This window comes from Chlamydomonas reinhardtii, chromosome 5, assembly GCF_000002595.2.
Source record: "Chlamydomonas reinhardtii strain CC-503 cw92 mt+ chromosome 5, whole genome shotgun sequence".
NCBI classification, from domain to species: Eukaryota; Viridiplantae; Chlorophyta; class Chlorophyceae; order Chlamydomonadales; family Chlamydomonadaceae; genus Chlamydomonas; species Chlamydomonas reinhardtii.
In genome coordinates this window covers 2,230,094-2,247,062 of record NC_057008.1, presented here as the reverse complement: position 1 = coordinate 2,247,062, position 16,969 = coordinate 2,230,094, and the positions used below count along the sequence as shown (strand labels likewise).

Sequence of the window (16,969 nt, the reverse complement as noted above, 5' to 3'; positions counted from 1 at the left end):
CTTGCACAAGCTTCGGGAACACAACAGTCGTGAGCAAGTTGCCGCAGCATGGCCGGCGACTTTGACGATTCCGTGGACTTTTCGGCGCTGTTTTCGGGGCGAAAGAAGCCCTTGAAACCAAAGCAAGGCACCAAGCAGCTCGTCAACACCAGCTCGGGGCGTAAGCACGCACCGCTTGCCACCCCTGGGCAGTCCAGAAAGGAGCAGCTGAAGGCGAAGCCGCATGAGGGGAAGCGCAAAGCACCGCCTGTCCCGGCCGGGGAGCTGGCAGACGCGCGGCCGAGGAAAAAGCAGCGGGGACAGCAGCCCGCCAGCGTTCACGGCAGCACCGTGCCTGCCGCGGGGGTGGCAGCACTGGCCCATACTCAGAAGCAAAGGCAGGAGCACGCCGGTGCCCCTTCACCGGCTGTGGCGGCTACCTCAACAGCGCTGGGCAATGGGTATGAGAAGAAGAAACAGAAGCATGGCAAGCGCGTGAGCTCAGATGACTGGCCCTTTGAGGTGGACTACAACGAGTAAGTCTACACCTGTGACTGGGGCATTGCGTTAGTGCAGTGTTGACAGCAGCGGATTGACTGGTGGTCTGAGCACACCATGCTGGGTGTCCTGGTTGTTGGCAGCGCAGCTTGCAGCTTCCTGCGGGGCAAAAGCAACCACGTGGGTGCCTGGCACACGAAACACACACGCCGCGCTGCCCCCGTTACCCGATGCCCCACCATGTCTGCCTCACGCCGGACGCGCAGCCATTTTGAGACCAGCTCTGCGGCTGTGGACGACATCCAGCCGGTGCTCCTGGCGCTGTGCAACCGGCTCAAGAAGGTGGGGAGGCTGGGGTGGGACGGGGCGGGCCGGGGTCAAGCGGAGCAACCGTAAGCTGAGAAACGGCAACGTGGACTGTATAAGATGCCTGCCGCTGCCTTGTTGTCAGCTCCCGACATGGCTGTAAGGATTCGGTCCGCGGGGAAAGCCGCCGCGGCAAGCTGCGCGTCCCGCAAGATCCGGATGAACGGGCTTTGCAAGCGGGCTCCAGAATCCAAGCATGGGCGCTCGCTGAACGAGTGCGTTGCCAAACGGATTATACGTGCAATTACCGCCTGCACTTAATCCTGTATCCCGGATCCCCCCCCCCCCCAGACGCCAGCGCAGCTGGCAATCTACGACCCCTTCTTTTGCAAGGGCGGCATCCGGCGACACTACGAGGCGCGTGGCTTCACCAACTTTATCCACCGGTGCGTTAGTGCACGTGCATGTGCATGAGCAGGGCATGCAGTGGGTGCGCACTGCGCAGTGCATGTGCTGTGGCGTGCGGATGTAAACACCGATACCGTATAGTGAATCGACCGACACACCCCGCCCCACTGCAGGAAGCGCGACTTCTATGCGGATGTGGAGTCGGGGCAGCTGCCCGAGTACGACGTCATGGTCACCAACCCGCCGTACTCGGGTGCGGCTTGGCCGGGCTTACTAGTGCATTACGGGTGCTGACTAGTGCATTACTAGTGCATTACTTGTGCACCCATCACATCGCCGACTCCCTCCTCAATCGTGTTTCCTGCCCTTGTGCTGACTAACACATGCACACAAATACTGGTGCTCTCGCAGCCGACCACAAGGAACGCGCCCTGGACTTCTGTCTCCGCTCCGGCAAGCCGTGGGCGCTGCTGCTACCCAACTACGTGGCAACCAAGGTGAGGGGGCGTGTGTGTACAGGGATGGGAAGGGTGGGGCCGGGCATTATGCAACGGGTGCGTATGTTCGGATGAGGGGGGCATGAGGTCGAGCAGGTGTGTATGCACGCAGCTGGTCAGGCACGTAGTTGTGCGCTTCTCGCTTGCGGTAATGCTTGAGGAGGAAGCCCATGGCATGGCCTTCTCTCTCTCCATTTCAACAGACACCAGAAAGGCGTGAATGCACATGCACGTCGCGTCCTCAACCCACGCACCGTCCCCACAGGCCTACTACTCGGAACTGGTGGACGCGGCCGGCACGCCGCCGCAGCAGCGGCCCTTCTACCTCACGCCCATCACCCGATACGCCTACGAGCACCCCGAGGGCACGGGGCACGCCGAGTCGCCCTTCTACAGGTGGGGGGCGTGGTCGGTCCCCGGGTGGGTTGGTGTGGGCCGTTGGTGCCATGGCTCGGGGGCGGGGAGGATGGCATTACCACTTGCCGCATTGCCATGGGCCACAGACGTCCAATAGATTTGTGCTTGACGTCTCAACGGTTCACTGCTCGGTGTGTCCGAAATCGCCCACCAATGTGCGCTCACACCGCCGCTCCCCGCCCGTGCTTTCCCCTCCCTACCCCAGCATCTGGTACGTGGGCTTAGGAGTCCACACCGAGGCTGTGTACGGCGCCTGCCGTACAAAGTTGGACTCGGCAGGGGCAGCAGCAGCCACAGGAGCAGGAGCAGGAGGAGCCAGTGCCAGCAAAGGCGGAAAGGGCGCTGGCGGCGTTGGAGGGAAAGGAGCAGGCGGCAGCGGGGGCTGGGCGGTGACGCTGGCACGGTCAGTGGATGCCCTGCGGGAGGCTAAGGCCGTGCCTACGGCAAAGCGGCTAAATCCCAAGCAGCGCGCTCGCCTGAAAAAGAAAATGGGAGTCAGCTGAGGGCTAGGGCAGTCATTATAAGCGAGAGCGTGCGAATGTTATAATTGTATGCTTGTGCTCGAGTAAGGCAGGAAGCCCGACATGCGGTTTCCGCAGCGGCGGCGGCGCAGGGCCTGGGACCAGCAGTTGCGGCGTGCATGTGCGTAGCGGAGGGGGCGAGCAAGGCCATGGGGAGGAGGAGAGCGCGGCTTTGTCCGGGAGATGAGGTAGACGCTTGCGGCCTCAGACTCGAGACGTGGCATAGGAGCATGGAACGCGTCCAAGACGTACGCGCCGGAGCAAGTGTCGGTGCAATCTTGTGGTGCACCGTACGTGCACGCATTGAACACTGCGGCTCGGCACTTGGTGTCGGTCCGGGTGGCGGTTCTGTGAAGCAAACGGTCGAACCGACGTTCAAGGTGCTGCTGGGTAGCTGCCTGTGGTTATGGAGCGCCGTTGCAATTTATGAATGGATTGCTTTCTGTACCCACTCCCAGCGCTGTCTTCTACGCTTTACAAGGCTATCTAGGCTATCCACATCTGGCCGGTGTAATCGCCAGGTTCACCGTGGTCACTCCATGACTTGATCCCAGTTGCTTGTCTTCGTACCGTGCACTATCCGGCTGTCTTTCATCCGCATGCAAGTACAGCAGGTACCCCTTAATCCTGCACAACCCATGCTTCAACTACGGTATCTTCGAAATCCCAACCTCTGTATACCACCTGATCACCTCCACGCACATCGTTCCATTCGCCACCAACACGGACACCCAAGCCAGTCACCCAGCCCAACATGTGGACGTCGTTGACATGCAAGGGCGACAGCACCGCTGATAAAAAAAGCCGCGATGCTGTCTGGAGCACACAGACTCACACAAACACACGCAACAAAAGGCAATTGGTTTGCGCCTGGTTGCAAGCGGATTGGCAGGCGGAGAGAAACCTGGTCTGTGCTGCACTACGGTTGAAAAGCTCACAGTTGTAATGTCTCACTGAACCTACGCACTACGTAGATGTGCATGCAAGAGATGTTAAGATTGTTCTTCTCAAAGCAAGAAACTAACCGCCCGTTCGAGCATGCGCAGACATAGGGGAGGCACTCCCGCCGCCGCCTCTTCCGCCCACCAGTAGCTCCCTACCAGCGAGCCCCGTCCTTTCGCCCCCTCCTTTTGCACCCTCCATCAGCCCCCTCCTCAGCATGGCTTAAACTCCTCGGTGCCCTCGCGCAACCGCCGCTCCACAGCCTCCACCAGCTCCGCGGGGGTGTCGTGCTCCGCACACATGGCCTCCAGGTCGGCCGGCGACAGTGCGTCGTCCTCAAACACCGCCCGCAGCGCGGCCTCGTCAGCGGCGGACACCGGGCCGAAGTAGTGGCGCACCATGGACAACGCCTCGCACACACGCAGGCGGCCCATGTACACCTTCTTGTTGATGCGACCTGGAAGGGCGAGCGGGCAGCGGGGGCAGGGAGGGAGAAGAGGTCAGTGGGGCGAGGAAGTGAACCTAGTGAGGCAAATTGGATGTGATGGGGGATGAAGAGAGAAAGGATGAGAGCAAGGAAGAAGCACGCCATTTGCTGCAAGTAGAATACCGCATTCAGCCGCTCACCGGGTCGGATGAGTGCGGGGTCCAGCTTCTCGGGGTGATTCGTGGTCATGACGATGATCCGGCCGGGCGTGTCAACCACACCGTCCAGCACATTCAGCAGGCCTGTGTGTTGGAAAGCATGTTGGGAGGGCGAATCCAATGTTGTGAGTGGAAGTATACGGAAAGCAGCGAAGACGTACTACAATTCACCGACAGCCACTGGAAACCATACCCAACAGATTCCATAAAACAGACAGGTACTAGCAAGGCACGTAAGGCCCGCAACGCACCTGCCAGGTTCAGCTCGTCGTCGCCCTTGAACAGGTTCTTCCCGAACGCCGCCATGGGCAGCGAGGGACCGATGGCGGTGCCGCCGCCCACCTCCCACCCGGATGCCGACGAGGCGCTGGCACCCACACCCCCGCCGCCGCCGCCGCCCCCAGCAGCCCCGGCGCTGCCACGTTGCCCTCGGCGCTGCCCGCCGTTGTTGGCGCGGGCCTCGTCGTCACTGTCAGCCTCCTCAATCTCGCCCTTGCCGCCCTTCTCCTGGTCGTGGTGCTCGTCCCCATCCGCCGAGCTGGCACCATCGCCGCACCCGCCCCGAGAGCTAGCGCTGCGGCCCACCGCCGCAGCAGATGCCGCCGCCGCCAGCTTGGCGTTGGCGATGGACTCGGCCAGCGCCATCACCTCAGCACGGCTGGGACCGGCGGACGCGGCGGCGCCGCCGCCGTTTCGCCGCTGCACCACGGATGAGGCGGCGTCCACGTCCTCCATTACGAAGATGGTCTTGTTGAAGGGCAGCGACACCGCCGAGTCCGAGGAGTTCTGAATGGTCAGCCTGTTGGGAAGAAGTGATGATGGATGAGGTCAGTAATCAGTATATAGTCGGGATATGTGCTAGCAGGAGGCAATCTGCAGGCGCCCAACACGCTACACGCCCTTTCGGGTCCCAGCTTGTCCATAAACGCCTGCACTCACTTGTTGTCAAAGATAATGTCCATGAGCTCCTGGTTGGTGGAGATCTTAGACAGCGGAACGGAGATGATGGAGCGCTTGGTGTGCTGCGCCAGAGCCTTGATCAGACTGGTCTTGCCTGCGGGGCGGAAGAGACACGGTGTCAGTTTGCAAGTCCAAGTCCATACAATATGCATGTTCCCACTGACAAGAGTGGGAACATGCGCTCCAGGAAGCACACAAGCAATGCGGCACGCCCCTCCGATCCCGCTGCGTGTGCGTATGGCTCACCAGTGCCGGGGGGGCCGTACAGCAGGAAGCCCAGCTTCTGCGGGTAGCCGGGGATGGCGAACTTGCCGGTCTTGTTCAGGAACGAGTCCACCAGCCGCAGCGTGGAGTCCTTGTCGGGGTGGAAGAAGGAGCTGTGGGCGGGTGAAGGGAAGAGGGCAGTGGATGGTGGAGCAAGGTGGGGAGCCAGAGGCGTCAGGAGGATGGTCAAAGGCACAGTGGGCAGCGGGCAACGAACACACACACACATACACATGACTTCACCAACTACCCCAACCCTCCAAACATTAATCGCCCAGCCGCCCCTCCACAACCGCAAGCAACTCGCACCCCACAGCCCCAGCACTCACGCAAAGGTCTTCTCCTCCGACAGCTTGTAGCGCTTGTACACAGCCGACGGCGCCGAGGCGCCCTCGCCGTCACCCGAGCTGGCAGGAGCCCGGAAGCCGGACAGCACCGGCATGTACAGGTAGCGGGCCGGGTCCACCTTGGCACTCTGCTGCTTGCGGAACGTCTCCAGCGCGTCCGCGACAAAGGCCTCGATGCGCTCGTTGCCGTCCTTCTCCTTACTCTCAAGCATGTACGTGATCTTGGTGGCCTTGGCCTTGTCGTCCAGGTTCTCGGTCTCGCGCATGAAGCTGCGCGGAAGGTGGGAAGAAGTAGCGAGAAGGGGAGTGGATGAGGGTCAGCATACCGTATGTTGTCATGTGGGGCGGGCAAGGGGGCCGGGGGCAGCCTCAGATACGACACAATGCACGGGATGCGCAAACACACGGACCCGCCGTCACACGGACGCACCGGATGCCGTTCTTGAGGTCCACCCACTGCCCCACGGGCGGCGCCAGGTTGAAGGCGTAGTCGTGCTCGGTGCTGCCGCTGCCATCCTCGCTGTCATCCGAGGCCTTGTTGCCGCAGGCCTCGGCGGCGGCGGCGGCGTCCTCGGCCGCGGGTCGCTTCTTGATGGTCAGGTCAGCCTCGGGCAGCTCCGACAGCGTCTGTGAGAGTGGTGAGATGGATGGCATGATGGGTTAGGGGCACGGGTTAGGGTGAGGCGTTTTAAGCAAGGAGCATAACAAGGAAAAGAAGACGCACGGGGCTGCGGGTGCTACAGATTCCAGCCATGCCGCGTGGATACCGTAGTTATACGCTGATGCGCTCGGCCCTGCCTCTCACCTGCACGTGCTTGTTAATCTTGTTGAGCAGTGCGCGCTGAAGGATGGAGTTGGGCGGCTGCTGGTCGTTATCCCACCTGCGGCCGAGGCAAGGGCGGTAGAGGTGGGTGGGGAGGGAGGCCCGGATTAGGTCAGCGGAGAGTGGCCAAGGCCAACGTTTCCGGGAGGGGCAGTTGGCACGCAAGGCTTGGGGGGCGTTTCCACGGTGCGTTCCCCCAGCCTCAGCAAGTGCGAGCTTGGCCCGAAGCCCAAGGGAAAGATCCTCACCAGTAGTAAGACGAGCGCTGCGTGTGCTCAATGATGCGGGTGAAGGTCTTGGCAGCTGCCTTCTCCTTCCACAGCTTGGAAGGAAGGGTCGCCAGCAGGGGAATCAGGTGCTTAAGGATGAGCGGGACGAGCAGACAGAACATCATGTCCAGATAAGTCGAGCCAGTGCTGATCTTAGACATCAGCCCGTACTGCGATCATGTGCAAGGGCAGGCGGGGGGAGGGGGAGGGGAGGCCAAGTGAGTAGGGGATGGCTGGGGAGGAGGGTCGTCAGGGTGTGGGGCGCGGCTGTTGCCAAAACGCGAGGCGGGGCCCAGCCGTCGCCGAACTCGCGCATACATGACAAAGCACAGGCGAGAGCGTGTTAGTGAAACGCAGTGTAAATCCACCATTGTGACAAGCAGCGTGAGGCAGCAGGTCGCGCAGCGAAAAGTCGCCAATGGCCCGCGTCCCAGCCCGCGGCGAAGATAAGCACGCGTGTCGCGACCTCAATTTATCGCACCTGGGTAATAAGCTCAGGAGTAATCTCCATTTGAGACGCGCTGTCGCACTAGATGCGGGGCCTCCGCGTGCGATGAAGGTAGAAAGGCCCCGCTAACCAGTAGTTGTGCGCTGGCCTTTCAGGGCAGGCTAATAGCTCGATTGATGGGTAGAATGCTTTAGATACCCTGAGGAGACAGGTGCTGGGTTACAAGCCTGCGGTAGTTTGGCAGGTTAGAACTAGAAGACTCTGCGTGTTTGTTTAGTTGAGCTTTTGTGTCTGTGACTCTGCCCCACGCACCATTATATAGCGCTGGAGAATGGGGCCCTGGCCTGCCGCACACTAGGAACCCGGGCCCATCAGCGGATCTGGGCCCGCCATGCTGAGCGTGCTGCGGCGAGCAGCGATGCGCCAACTTCATGGGCCCACGGCCTCTTCGACTCCCACACCCCTTCTCCCATCCCGATCGTCAAGGTTCTCAATGCTCACCGTCATACAAAGCGCAAGCACACTGTGCAGTTCCGCCCTGCTCCTGAATCATGGACACATCTCGCCTGTCGCCGTCTCATGTATGTTCGGCTATGTAGGCCAGCACCCTTATGTGGCAGTGCCTCCTTTCATTCCCATTCACTTCCAGGAACCAATCTACCAGCTACGGCCATACCAGCTTACGATAGCATGAAAACCAAACGCTGCGACAGCAATTCTCCACATTACGGTGCCCAATGTGGTGTAGCTCTCGTGCGTCTTGACTGCATGACCTACACCATATGCTGGTAAAGCTTTCAGGGAAGGAACCACCCTCGATCTGTTCGGTCATTAGAGCACGACTGCCATCGGGTGCGTGGTTGTCGAGGCGTGGTTGCGCGCATACATCCGCAGCCGCAATGGCTGGAAACTCGCAGTTTGCCCCACAACATCCCCGGCAGCCGTGCTATACTACCACAGGGACACGCATGTTTCAGGCAATAAGGCTGCGCCGATGCTCCAGTTCCGCTTACCGACGGTTGGAACCTGGCGCTGCGGGCCGCACACCCGCGTCGCACAGCGAATTGTTATAATAAGTGAGAGACAACGGTGAATAATCCTTGTTCAGGACAGGCAATGTGCTGAGCGCAGGTGGCAAACTGGCAATTATCCAGGTGTCGCGGATCAATGCCAAATCCCGCTTAGTCTCGTCGTGGACTGTCGGCCGGCTCTGCGATGACCCTTACGCTCAATGCTGCATCCACTCACTATTTCAATTAGACTATCCTTAACTTATCCCTTACTCTCGATACGGTCCAAGTGCCCTTTCATTACTGACAGAACAATTCAAGTTCGCAAGCAAGAATGCTCCCGGACCCGGAAGATGACACTTGCTGGATATGCCTGGAAGGCATCAACGATAGTGCCGCTGGAGGAGCCGCGGGAGGAGCAAACAATCGGCTGATACAGCCCTGCCGGTGCCCGCGACTCGTTCACAGCGTGTGTTTGGCTAAGTGGCAGTTGTCCCAAAGCGGAAAGAGGTGAGACGCTGTATCGGGAGGCAACTCGGGCTTCCGAGACTCACCTTGCGTGGCAGAGCCGTTTTGCGGAAGGCGAGGCATCGAAGCGTGCTTGGCAGTCTGTAGGCTAGCCATACAGCCTATATGAACGCAGCCAAGGACGGCGGCCGCGCCGGGCAGGGCGGCGTCGTTAGCGCGCTTTTCAGGTTCAATGCTGGTTCCGGCCTTACGCAGCACCTCGCGCAGCACACAGCCAGTCCGCAGCCGAACGTTGCATCCAGTTCAAGGAAGCTGTTTCAGGCTTCACTGGTGAAATCCGGCCTAGCGGTGGGCTTACGAACGAGTCCTAGTCGAAGCGACGTCGTCTTGGCAGAACTCGTCACGCAGGGTTGACACCGGCCCGGACGCTGCGTCGCGGCTTCAATGTTGTATGCGCGTTCGCCATTAGTGCAGGGTTGCTCGCACTAAGAATCGCAGAACCTTTCGCCCGTGGCAATTGCTAATTTGGGTATCGCCGCCACCGCTTGTGCTCCGCTCGCAGTGAGGAGAAATTCTGCCGCTTCTGCAAGGATCGCCTTCCAGACTGGCAGGAGAACCTAGCTCTGCCGGGAATGGCGGCAGTGGAGCCGGTTATGTCGGTGCACTTCAACGGTGCGTGGGCAGCGCTTGCAGGGCCAAGGCGGCAGGGCTAGCGCGCGTGTAACGACCCCTGCTGCTTGCCGTTCTAGCTGCCTCATCAAGCACGACTATACCGCGGACGGTAGCAGCCTCATATGACAGCGCCCGCGACACACATGCATGTCACACTGCCCAGCCTAGCCCATCGCGCCGGTTACCTCTCACTCTTCCTTCCTACAACCACACCACAGGCCAGACGCACATGGTCAAGGTGAAGCCGGGCGAGGAGGGCCGCGTGGCGTTCATCCAGGACGTGCGGCGCCTGCTGCGCCTGCGCGACAACCAGGAGTTCTCCATCACCTTTGAGTGCAAGGTCCCCGGGCACGGTGCGTCCGCGGCCAGCTCCACCGGCACATTCCCTGCCGCTGCTCAGATTCCCGCCATTTTGCTTGAGTTTTCGCTCCAGCCGCTCCTGCACGAAAGATGCCGCAATGTGCCTTTCGCCATGCATATAAATCCTGAACACCGCATCTTTCCGCGGCATCGGTCGAAGCGGCGCACTTCGAGTCACTGAGTTTGCTGCGTTATGGTCCCGTTCCTGCGACAGGCATGTTCCTGGACCTCAAGGGCCTGTCCTCCTACGACGCCGCCGTCTTCTGCGCCGCCATGACCGCCGTGGAGCGCCAGCGCCTGGCCGCGCAGAAGGCGCAGAAGGCCGCCGCAGCAGCCGCGGCAGCAGCAGCCGGCTCGAGCACCGCCGCCGCCTCGACCTCCGTTGTGCAACCCGCCGCAGCAGGTTCGGGCGCTAGGCCCTCTGCCTGCGCCCCGGCCGCCACCAGCGCCAGCACGCCCGCGGCGGCCGCGGCGGCACATTCGGCTTCCGATGCGCCCTCCGTACCCGCAGCGGCGCCGGGCGCCCGCAGCGCCGGCCAGGCAGCCTCGGACCTGCGACCCAGCGTGACTGGCAGCGAGGGCGCCGCCTCGGATGCCGATGTGCACCACCCGGCCTCACGGGCGGCCTCAAGCAGCAGTGGCGCCAGCCGCCAAACCCTGCACCAGGAGTTGTTGGCCTCCGGCCTGTCGTCGGGCCCTCACCAGGCGGCGTCCTCATCCGCAGTGGCAGCAGGGCCTACCTCCGCGTCACAGGTGCCGCTGAGCCTGGGCTCCAATGGCGCTCGCTCCGGTGCCGCAACGGCTGCGGTGGCGGGGCCTTCGCAGCCGGCGGCGACGGGCGGCGCAAGTGGCAACGCCGCGACCGGGCGCAACGCGCGGTGGCGCAGCAACACGTTTGACAGCGCCTGTGAGGTGGAGCCGGAGGGGTCGGCAGGTGGCAACAGCCCCACAGCTAGCGCGGCAGTTGGCGGCGCCGCAGCAGGCGGTGCGGCGGCGACGGCCAGCGCCGCGCTTGGCGCCGACCGCCGCAAGCACGCACACCGACACCAGCGCAACGAGCGCTCCGCACAGAATGCGAGCAGCGTGGCTGCGGCGACAGGCTCGCCTCCGGCAGGTGCTCCGTCGCTGCTTAGCCGGCTCTTCCTGTGCGCGGGCCTAGGCAGCACAGGTGTGTCCAGGCCGGTGCCGCTGCAGTAGTGCGAAGTCGCGTGTGCTTGAGGCTTCACCGCATGTGCTTGCCACCGTAGTAAATGTGGCAACGCATTGTGCAGCGTAGTCCAGGCGTGAAGAAATCTAACATAATAAACCCAACCTGGGGGTGAATGCCTGGCGTGTGGGACGGCCTTCGTCCGCCCCTGGCCTTCCCCCCGCCTGACTTGTCCGTAATACTTTGGCTGTAAGCGAATAACAGTACGGTGTCACATGCGTAGCATGCCACCACTTTACATGCGCTTCGGCCGTCAAGGGTGTGTGACTTCAGTTTGTTTCTGACGGGTGGTAAAGACGGCTTGTGCCCTGATGTGTTGATGTTTGGTGACGCTGCCATTGATGTTTTGGACAGGCTGGCTTTACTTAGATGCAAGGGGTTCCGTCAGAACCCCGATACCTCCTGACCAAGGAAAAGCCACGCAGTAGCCATGTTTATTCGCCCTGCCGGATCGGGGCACAGTACAGGTTGTTGAGGCACGTTGCCATGGGACGGTAGCCTTCATCGCATCAGGTGCACATCGACGCACTGCGCCACATATTGCTGATGCATATCATAGCAGAGTAACCATTTGAATGCGTTTGAAACTGCTGGGCACCATTAGCATTGCAATCCTCTCTTGGCCGCACCGTGATGTTTGGAAATTGTGCACACGAGCCGCCACGGACCTTTCGTTGGCGTGCAAAATCTGTGCGCAAAGGGACATGAGGCGGGGCCGGCGAAGGGCGTGGGATGAGTAACAGGTGCCGAGACCGGGAACGGCAACACGTAATAGCAACGGAATGAGATTGCAAAGTTATTGTCGCCCTATCAGAAACGGAGCTGAGGGCGGTGAGCTGTATAGGTTGAATTTACGCGGTGCCATGCCGAAGGATAGACGGATCCGTGAGTATCGAAATGGGTGTGGGTACGAGCACACACGGTGTTTAAGAAGCGCGCGACGCAGCAGCAGCAAAACCAGCCGGCGACATGTCGCAGTGCGGTTGGAAGCGGGACGATTGCTGTGCATGTAGGTTGAGGGAACTGGAGAGATGGGCTGGTGGGGGTCCCTTCGCTCCCTGCCCGGGCGTGGGGGGACTGCTCCCAGCTAGTTTATCATGTTTGGATGAATTGAACGTGACATCTTTGGTTTGTGACATGCATGTATCCATTGTACACCGCACCGCTTGTGGGGGGTTGAACGTGTGTGGAGGCAGTGATGCTGCACACATCGCCGCAGCTGCGCAGCATCTGTGATTCCAGAGGATACCGGTACTCACGGGTACGGCCGGGACAAGCTCTCTTCTGCGTCTGGACAGTCGGCTATTCTTAGCGCTGCGTGTTGAAGCTAACATAAACTGTATTCATGTGGGTTTCCAAGGAGAACAGAGGGTTGCATGTGATGTGTTGCCGCGTGACTTGATCTCCATTGTAGGGAACGGGCACCGGGGGCGGGGACGCCATGAGGGCTGGCAGATGCAACGCGGGGAAAGCAGGCGCTTTGCAAGGGAGTTTACCCGGTGGCCGACTTGCACTGTAATTGTGCGGCACTTGCATCGCATCAATTCAACCCATTTACCCAGGATTGGGAGCGACAGGCGAGGTTCGCCGAAGTCAGACTGTCCATTAGTCCAGCACTCCAGCCGCTTACAGCCAGCGCCTCCACATTGCCCGGGAAAGCAGCCGTCGTCCATGTCGCCACACAAACACGCGTCACAAGCCCCATGTCCATCAGCCACTCAGTCTTGCTGGGCGCCCTGAATCCCTGATGCCGGGTGAGTGGTGACCTAGTCTCAGTGCTGCAGTGGACCCAGGGGTGGACCTGTGGCATGCCAAACCTTTCATACCGTGGCACATCCTGCCATCATGACCGCACAGACTATCGTACGCCTCGACCGATTCAGGCGCTATTTCAGGCACTACCGAGTGCCCGACTCAATTAGTTCAGTGGATGCAAGCCAACCGTCCATCCATTGAACTCTACATGGTTCGTAGTGCCTTGACCTCCCATCAACTAAACAGCACGGGAGCAGAAGCCGCATCATGTATCTGCCTTCGTACAATGTCCAGCCTTACGACGCCGCTGGCCGTAGCTGCCAAAGTGTCTTAGCTGGCCTGCTTATTGCCACGTGCCCTCTGCCCAGCTGCCCAAAGGCTGGGCCCACACGGCTCGTTCTTAGGTTCCAAGTCTGGAGGACCGACCGGCCTAGTGGCACCACCTTTCAGGACCAGCAGGACCAACAGCCCACCATGCACTTTTCCAAGTCGCACGTCCCCATCACTGCATCCGGCCACGTCGGGCCTACTGTCGCCGCACTGTCGACAACTCTTTCCCCCCACGTCTAAATCCTGACGCCCCGCCTGCGGCCCTGCTTTCGGCCCTGCTTCGGCTCCACCTGCTGACTTGTCTGCGGCCCAGCCAAAAGCGCGCATGTGCTTTGTGTCGATCTCCCCAACCAGATGCCAAGGGCTCGCAAGTCACGAATGCCCACCACAGCCCAGTCCTGGACGCGCCATGTGCCTAAGCACCCTGCAGGCCGGCTGCACCTCCCTCGCGGGCCACCTAGTCCCGGATGCCTGTCCGCCGCCGGTAGGACTTGGGCCGGATCGCCTCCGCGTGCTCCCGGCAGGCATCCGCGCTGAATACGCCCCGCTCCGTCAGCACCTTGGCCCGCCACCGCCGACTCTGCTCCTGGAAGTACTTGCGCGGCGGCAGCGGCGGCTGTTTGTTCGCGCGGTAGCCCTCTAACCCCACCGGCTCCACATGCTCCCGCAGCTGCGACGCCGCAAACGGCGTCAGCCGCGGCTGTGCCGGCACCGATGGCGGCAGGGGCGCCGGCGTGAGGAGCTCAGTGCTGTCGCTGTCGCTGGAGGAGGTGGAGGCGAGGGGACTGGAGGGGTTGGAGGGGGTTGCTGCGGGGAGCGGGGGGTCGTGGTGCAGGACCCAGGGCTCGCGGGGTAGCTGCTGGTAGTGTTCCTTCAGCTCGCGCAGGTAGCGCATGCGGTCCGTCTCAATGACAACCAGGTGCGGCACCTGCAGGTGGTGGTTTGTAGGTCAACTTTGTGTGAGCAGGCAAAGAGGCTTGGCGTCGCGGGCACGCCAGCACGACATGCATATGGTGTAATCCACGCGGGGTGCTGCCCCTCGTCCCCGGGCCCCTCACAGCGGTCCCAGCGCTCCGCGTAGCCCTGCCACCGCGCCCACCTTTGACAGCATGCCACGTATGGACGAGTTGTTGGGCTTCTCCACACATTGGTGGCGGTACTTGAGGCCTAGTGACTCAAGTACACGTCGGTGAAACCACGGCGTGCCTGCAAAGCCTCTCCGCAGCGTCACGAAGAGCGACTTGACCGCCTGCACCGAGCCCTCTGTTGCCATCGCGTTACTTTGCGCACCCCTAGCTGCTAGTATTAAGTGCTGCCGATTTAAGAACGAACAGTAGTAAGCAGCGTGGTGTTGATGACAACGCCAAAGCGGACTCCAGGACACTACAGCAGCTGATCCCTAACCCGCAAACACATTCTACTTACAATACTCACAGCGCGAGAAGCCGGTGAGACCGGGATTGTGGGCATCGGACCGATGCATGCGGCAAGGCTTTCCAGCCGCGCTGCTTGAAGAAGTATGTTACTTACATTTACTGACGCAGTGACCTACCTTTTTGGACGGGGCACAAACACCGTAAGGTCTCCGTTTTATCGCCTGGCCTTGACCGAATGCAAGCTAATGATAATCGCCCCCGAGCTAATCTGCTGTAGCACATAAACCATAGATCAAGCAACGTCATGAGCATGGCGGGCGTGCACCAGGCTCCGGCGCAAGGCCAATCTCTTCTTGGCGGGCAACTTGTCTGCGGGAAAGCGTATGAGCCCGGGCCAGGCCACAAAACGCACTTCTGCGTGTCCTGTCAGTTCCCAATCGCCGTTTACGCCAAAGTCTTCCCCTGTCTGCACGCCTTCTGCCTGGGATGTGCCACGGACATGGGGTCCTGCTTCGTGTAAGTGCTGAGGGGCAATGGCAGCCATAGGCCGAAACATTTCAGTAATGTGTAATGTGCCAGTGTTAGGGCTGCTACCTTGGACACCAGTTCCTTCCCAGGCTGGGTGGTGTCAAGAGGTGGGGTCAAGCGGGGGTTTCGCCAAATGACACACGTGGTTCAGTCTTGACCGAGCGCCCCGCTCCGCCACTTGCAGCTGCCAGAGCTCCATATCCCGGATTGAGCGGATACCGAAGTCCCGGGACAGCAAGGTGTTCATCTCGCCGCTGACACTGCAACTCTTCAAGAGTGAGTGCTTGATTGCTTGGCAGTGCGGGGCCCTTGACTTCGTACTGCCGCGGTGCAAATTTGGTGTGCCAAGAGCAGGTCCTTCGCAGCTTGCAGGAGGGGCACCACCACCTTTTGTGGCTCTGGATTTGTAACTGCTTCATAGCTACATGTGGAACTGGTCTTCTATTGCTAACGCGCAGGTGAGGAGGAGCTGGCGACGCACACGCGCAAGGCGCAGCAGCAGCTGCTCAACTCGGAAGCGGTGCGCACCGCTGGTCGGCCCAAGCAAGAGGTCACAGCGCCGGCCCCGACCCCGGTGGCGGCAGCATCAACAGGGCCCATGGGGTCACCGCAGCCCCACTCGCAGCAGCAGCAACCCCAACAGGCCCAGCAGCAACAGGGGCAGCAGCAGCGCCTGCACGCGCAACAGCAGCAGCCGCAGGTGCTGCCACCGCCGCCGCCGGCGCAGGTGCAGCAGCAGCAGGGCGGCATGGGCATGGGGATGGGAATGGGGCAGGCGCAGCAGCAGCAGCCACATCAGGCGCAGACTGGGCCGATGGGCATGATGGGGCAACAGCAGCCGCAGCAAGGCCAGGGCATGGGGCCCGGCGTGGGCATGGGCATGGGAATGGGCATGGGCATCAATGGCATGGCGCAGCAGGCCAACAGCGCACAGCAGCCGCCTGTGATGTCGGTGATGGGTGGGCCCATGGGGCAGCAGCAACAGCAGCAGCAGCCGCAGATGCCGCAACAGCAGCAACAGCAGCAGATGCCTAGCGGCGGCGGTGGGCCGATGGGCATGGGCGGAATGGGCATGGGCGGCATGGGGATGGGGCCGCAAGGCGGCGGCCCCATGGGACCTGGTTTCGGCGGCCCTCAGCAACAACAGCAGCAGCAGCAGGAGCAGATGGCTATGGCGGCGATGTTCAATGTGCTCACGGGCGGTCAGGCGGGCGCGATGATGGGTCTCCCGGGCATGGGGCCAGGAGGAGGCATGGGGCCAGGAGGCATGGGGCCTGGCGGCCCAATGATGGGCGGTGGCCCCATGGGCGGTGGTCCAGGCATGCAGGGACCCATGGGCGGCATGGGGCCGGGGGGGCCGATGGGCGGCGGCATGGGCGGGGGCATGGGGGCAGGGGCCATGGGTGGCATGCCGCACGGAATGCCCATGCCCTTCCCATTTCAGTGAGGCTGTGCACTGCGATGCAGCCCGTGTGCTACCGTGTGTGTGCGCGCGCTGAAAGTGTCGAGGCGTGAAGGCTTGAGCAGTGGCAGCAGGTGGCTTGCGTTGAAGGATGGGCGATGGGGCCAACAGGTAGGAGCCGTTGAACAAGTGCCGCCAGCATTGAAGTTATCTTGGCGTGTGAACGCGGATGCGTGCTGTGGAGGGAAACTTGGTAGGCCTCCAGGTGGTATAAAATGTGGGCGGGGCCCGGTGTGGCCGGTTGGAGCTTGCGTTCTTGGGACCGATGAACGGTGGTATCAGTTTCCGGTGGAAATGGTGTGCGATGGGACAGTGGTAAGGCAGGTTGGTGAAGTCCGGTGGACACCCAAGTGAGCCACTAGTCGACTGAGATCTGCTCATGTATCGTCAAAGCGCAAGGGCTGTGGCTGTTGGCGTCCATGCATGTGCGGCTGTGGCTCTGATTGCGTTAACTCATGCTGATGCCTTGAGAAATCC

General features: G+C 61.3%; 5 protein-coding genes across 5 annotated transcripts; 3 read left to right on the top strand and 2 right to left on the bottom strand.

Moving 5' to 3' along the window:
* The first annotated feature begins 43 nt into the window (after positions 1-43).
* CHLRE_05g234662v5 (uncharacterized protein) lies at positions 44-3,063 on the top strand. Its single transcript, XM_001700590.2, has 7 exons — positions 44-515; positions 744-819; positions 1,135-1,229; positions 1,365-1,444; positions 1,603-1,688; positions 1,954-2,084; positions 2,311-3,063. Exons 1-7 carry the CDS (start codon positions 49-51, stop codon positions 2,606-2,608), a joined length of 1,233 nt encoding a protein of 410 aa, XP_001700642.1. The 5' UTR covers positions 44-48; the 3' UTR covers positions 2,609-3,063.
* Positions 3,064-3,085: 22 nt separating this feature from the next.
* Positions 3,086-7,601, bottom strand: CHLRE_05g234661v5 (uncharacterized protein). Its single transcript, XM_043062224.1, has 10 exons — positions 7,358-7,601; positions 6,856-7,046; positions 6,590-6,665; positions 6,215-6,411; positions 5,767-6,054; positions 5,420-5,550; positions 5,153-5,267; positions 4,465-5,012; positions 4,196-4,297; positions 3,086-4,025 (listed from the first exon to the last, which is right to left on the bottom strand). The coding sequence occupies exons 1-10, from the start codon at positions 7,385-7,387 to the stop codon at positions 3,781-3,783; spliced, it is 1,923 nt and encodes a 640-aa protein (XP_042924787.1). The 5' UTR covers positions 7,388-7,601; the 3' UTR covers positions 3,086-3,780.
* Positions 7,602-7,873: 272 nt separating this feature from the next.
* Positions 7,874-12,572, top strand: CHLRE_05g234660v5 (uncharacterized protein). Its single transcript, XM_043062223.1, has 4 exons — positions 7,874-8,844; positions 9,365-9,474; positions 9,693-9,827; positions 10,049-12,572. Exons 1-4 carry the CDS (start codon positions 8,669-8,671, stop codon positions 11,029-11,031), a joined length of 1,404 nt encoding a protein of 467 aa, XP_042924786.1. The 5' UTR covers positions 7,874-8,668; the 3' UTR covers positions 11,032-12,572.
* Positions 12,573-12,581: 9 nt separating this feature from the next.
* On the bottom strand, positions 12,582-14,551 carry CHLRE_05g234659v5 (uncharacterized protein). The gene is made up of 2 exons (XM_001700619.2): positions 14,226-14,551; positions 12,582-14,054 (listed from the first exon to the last, which is right to left on the bottom strand). The coding sequence occupies exons 1-2, from the start codon at positions 14,397-14,399 to the stop codon at positions 13,584-13,586; spliced, it is 645 nt and encodes a 214-aa protein (XP_001700671.2). The 5' UTR covers positions 14,400-14,551; the 3' UTR covers positions 12,582-13,583.
* Positions 14,552-14,673: 122 nt separating this feature from the next.
* On the top strand, positions 14,674-16,956 carry CHLRE_05g234658v5 (uncharacterized protein). Its single transcript, XM_001700592.3, has 3 exons — positions 14,674-15,018; positions 15,215-15,306; positions 15,489-16,956. The coding sequence occupies exons 1-3, from the start codon at positions 15,002-15,004 to the stop codon at positions 16,475-16,477; spliced, it is 1,098 nt and encodes a 365-aa protein (XP_001700644.2). The 5' UTR covers positions 14,674-15,001; the 3' UTR covers positions 16,478-16,956.
* The last annotated feature ends 13 nt before the right edge of the window (positions 16,957-16,969 follow it).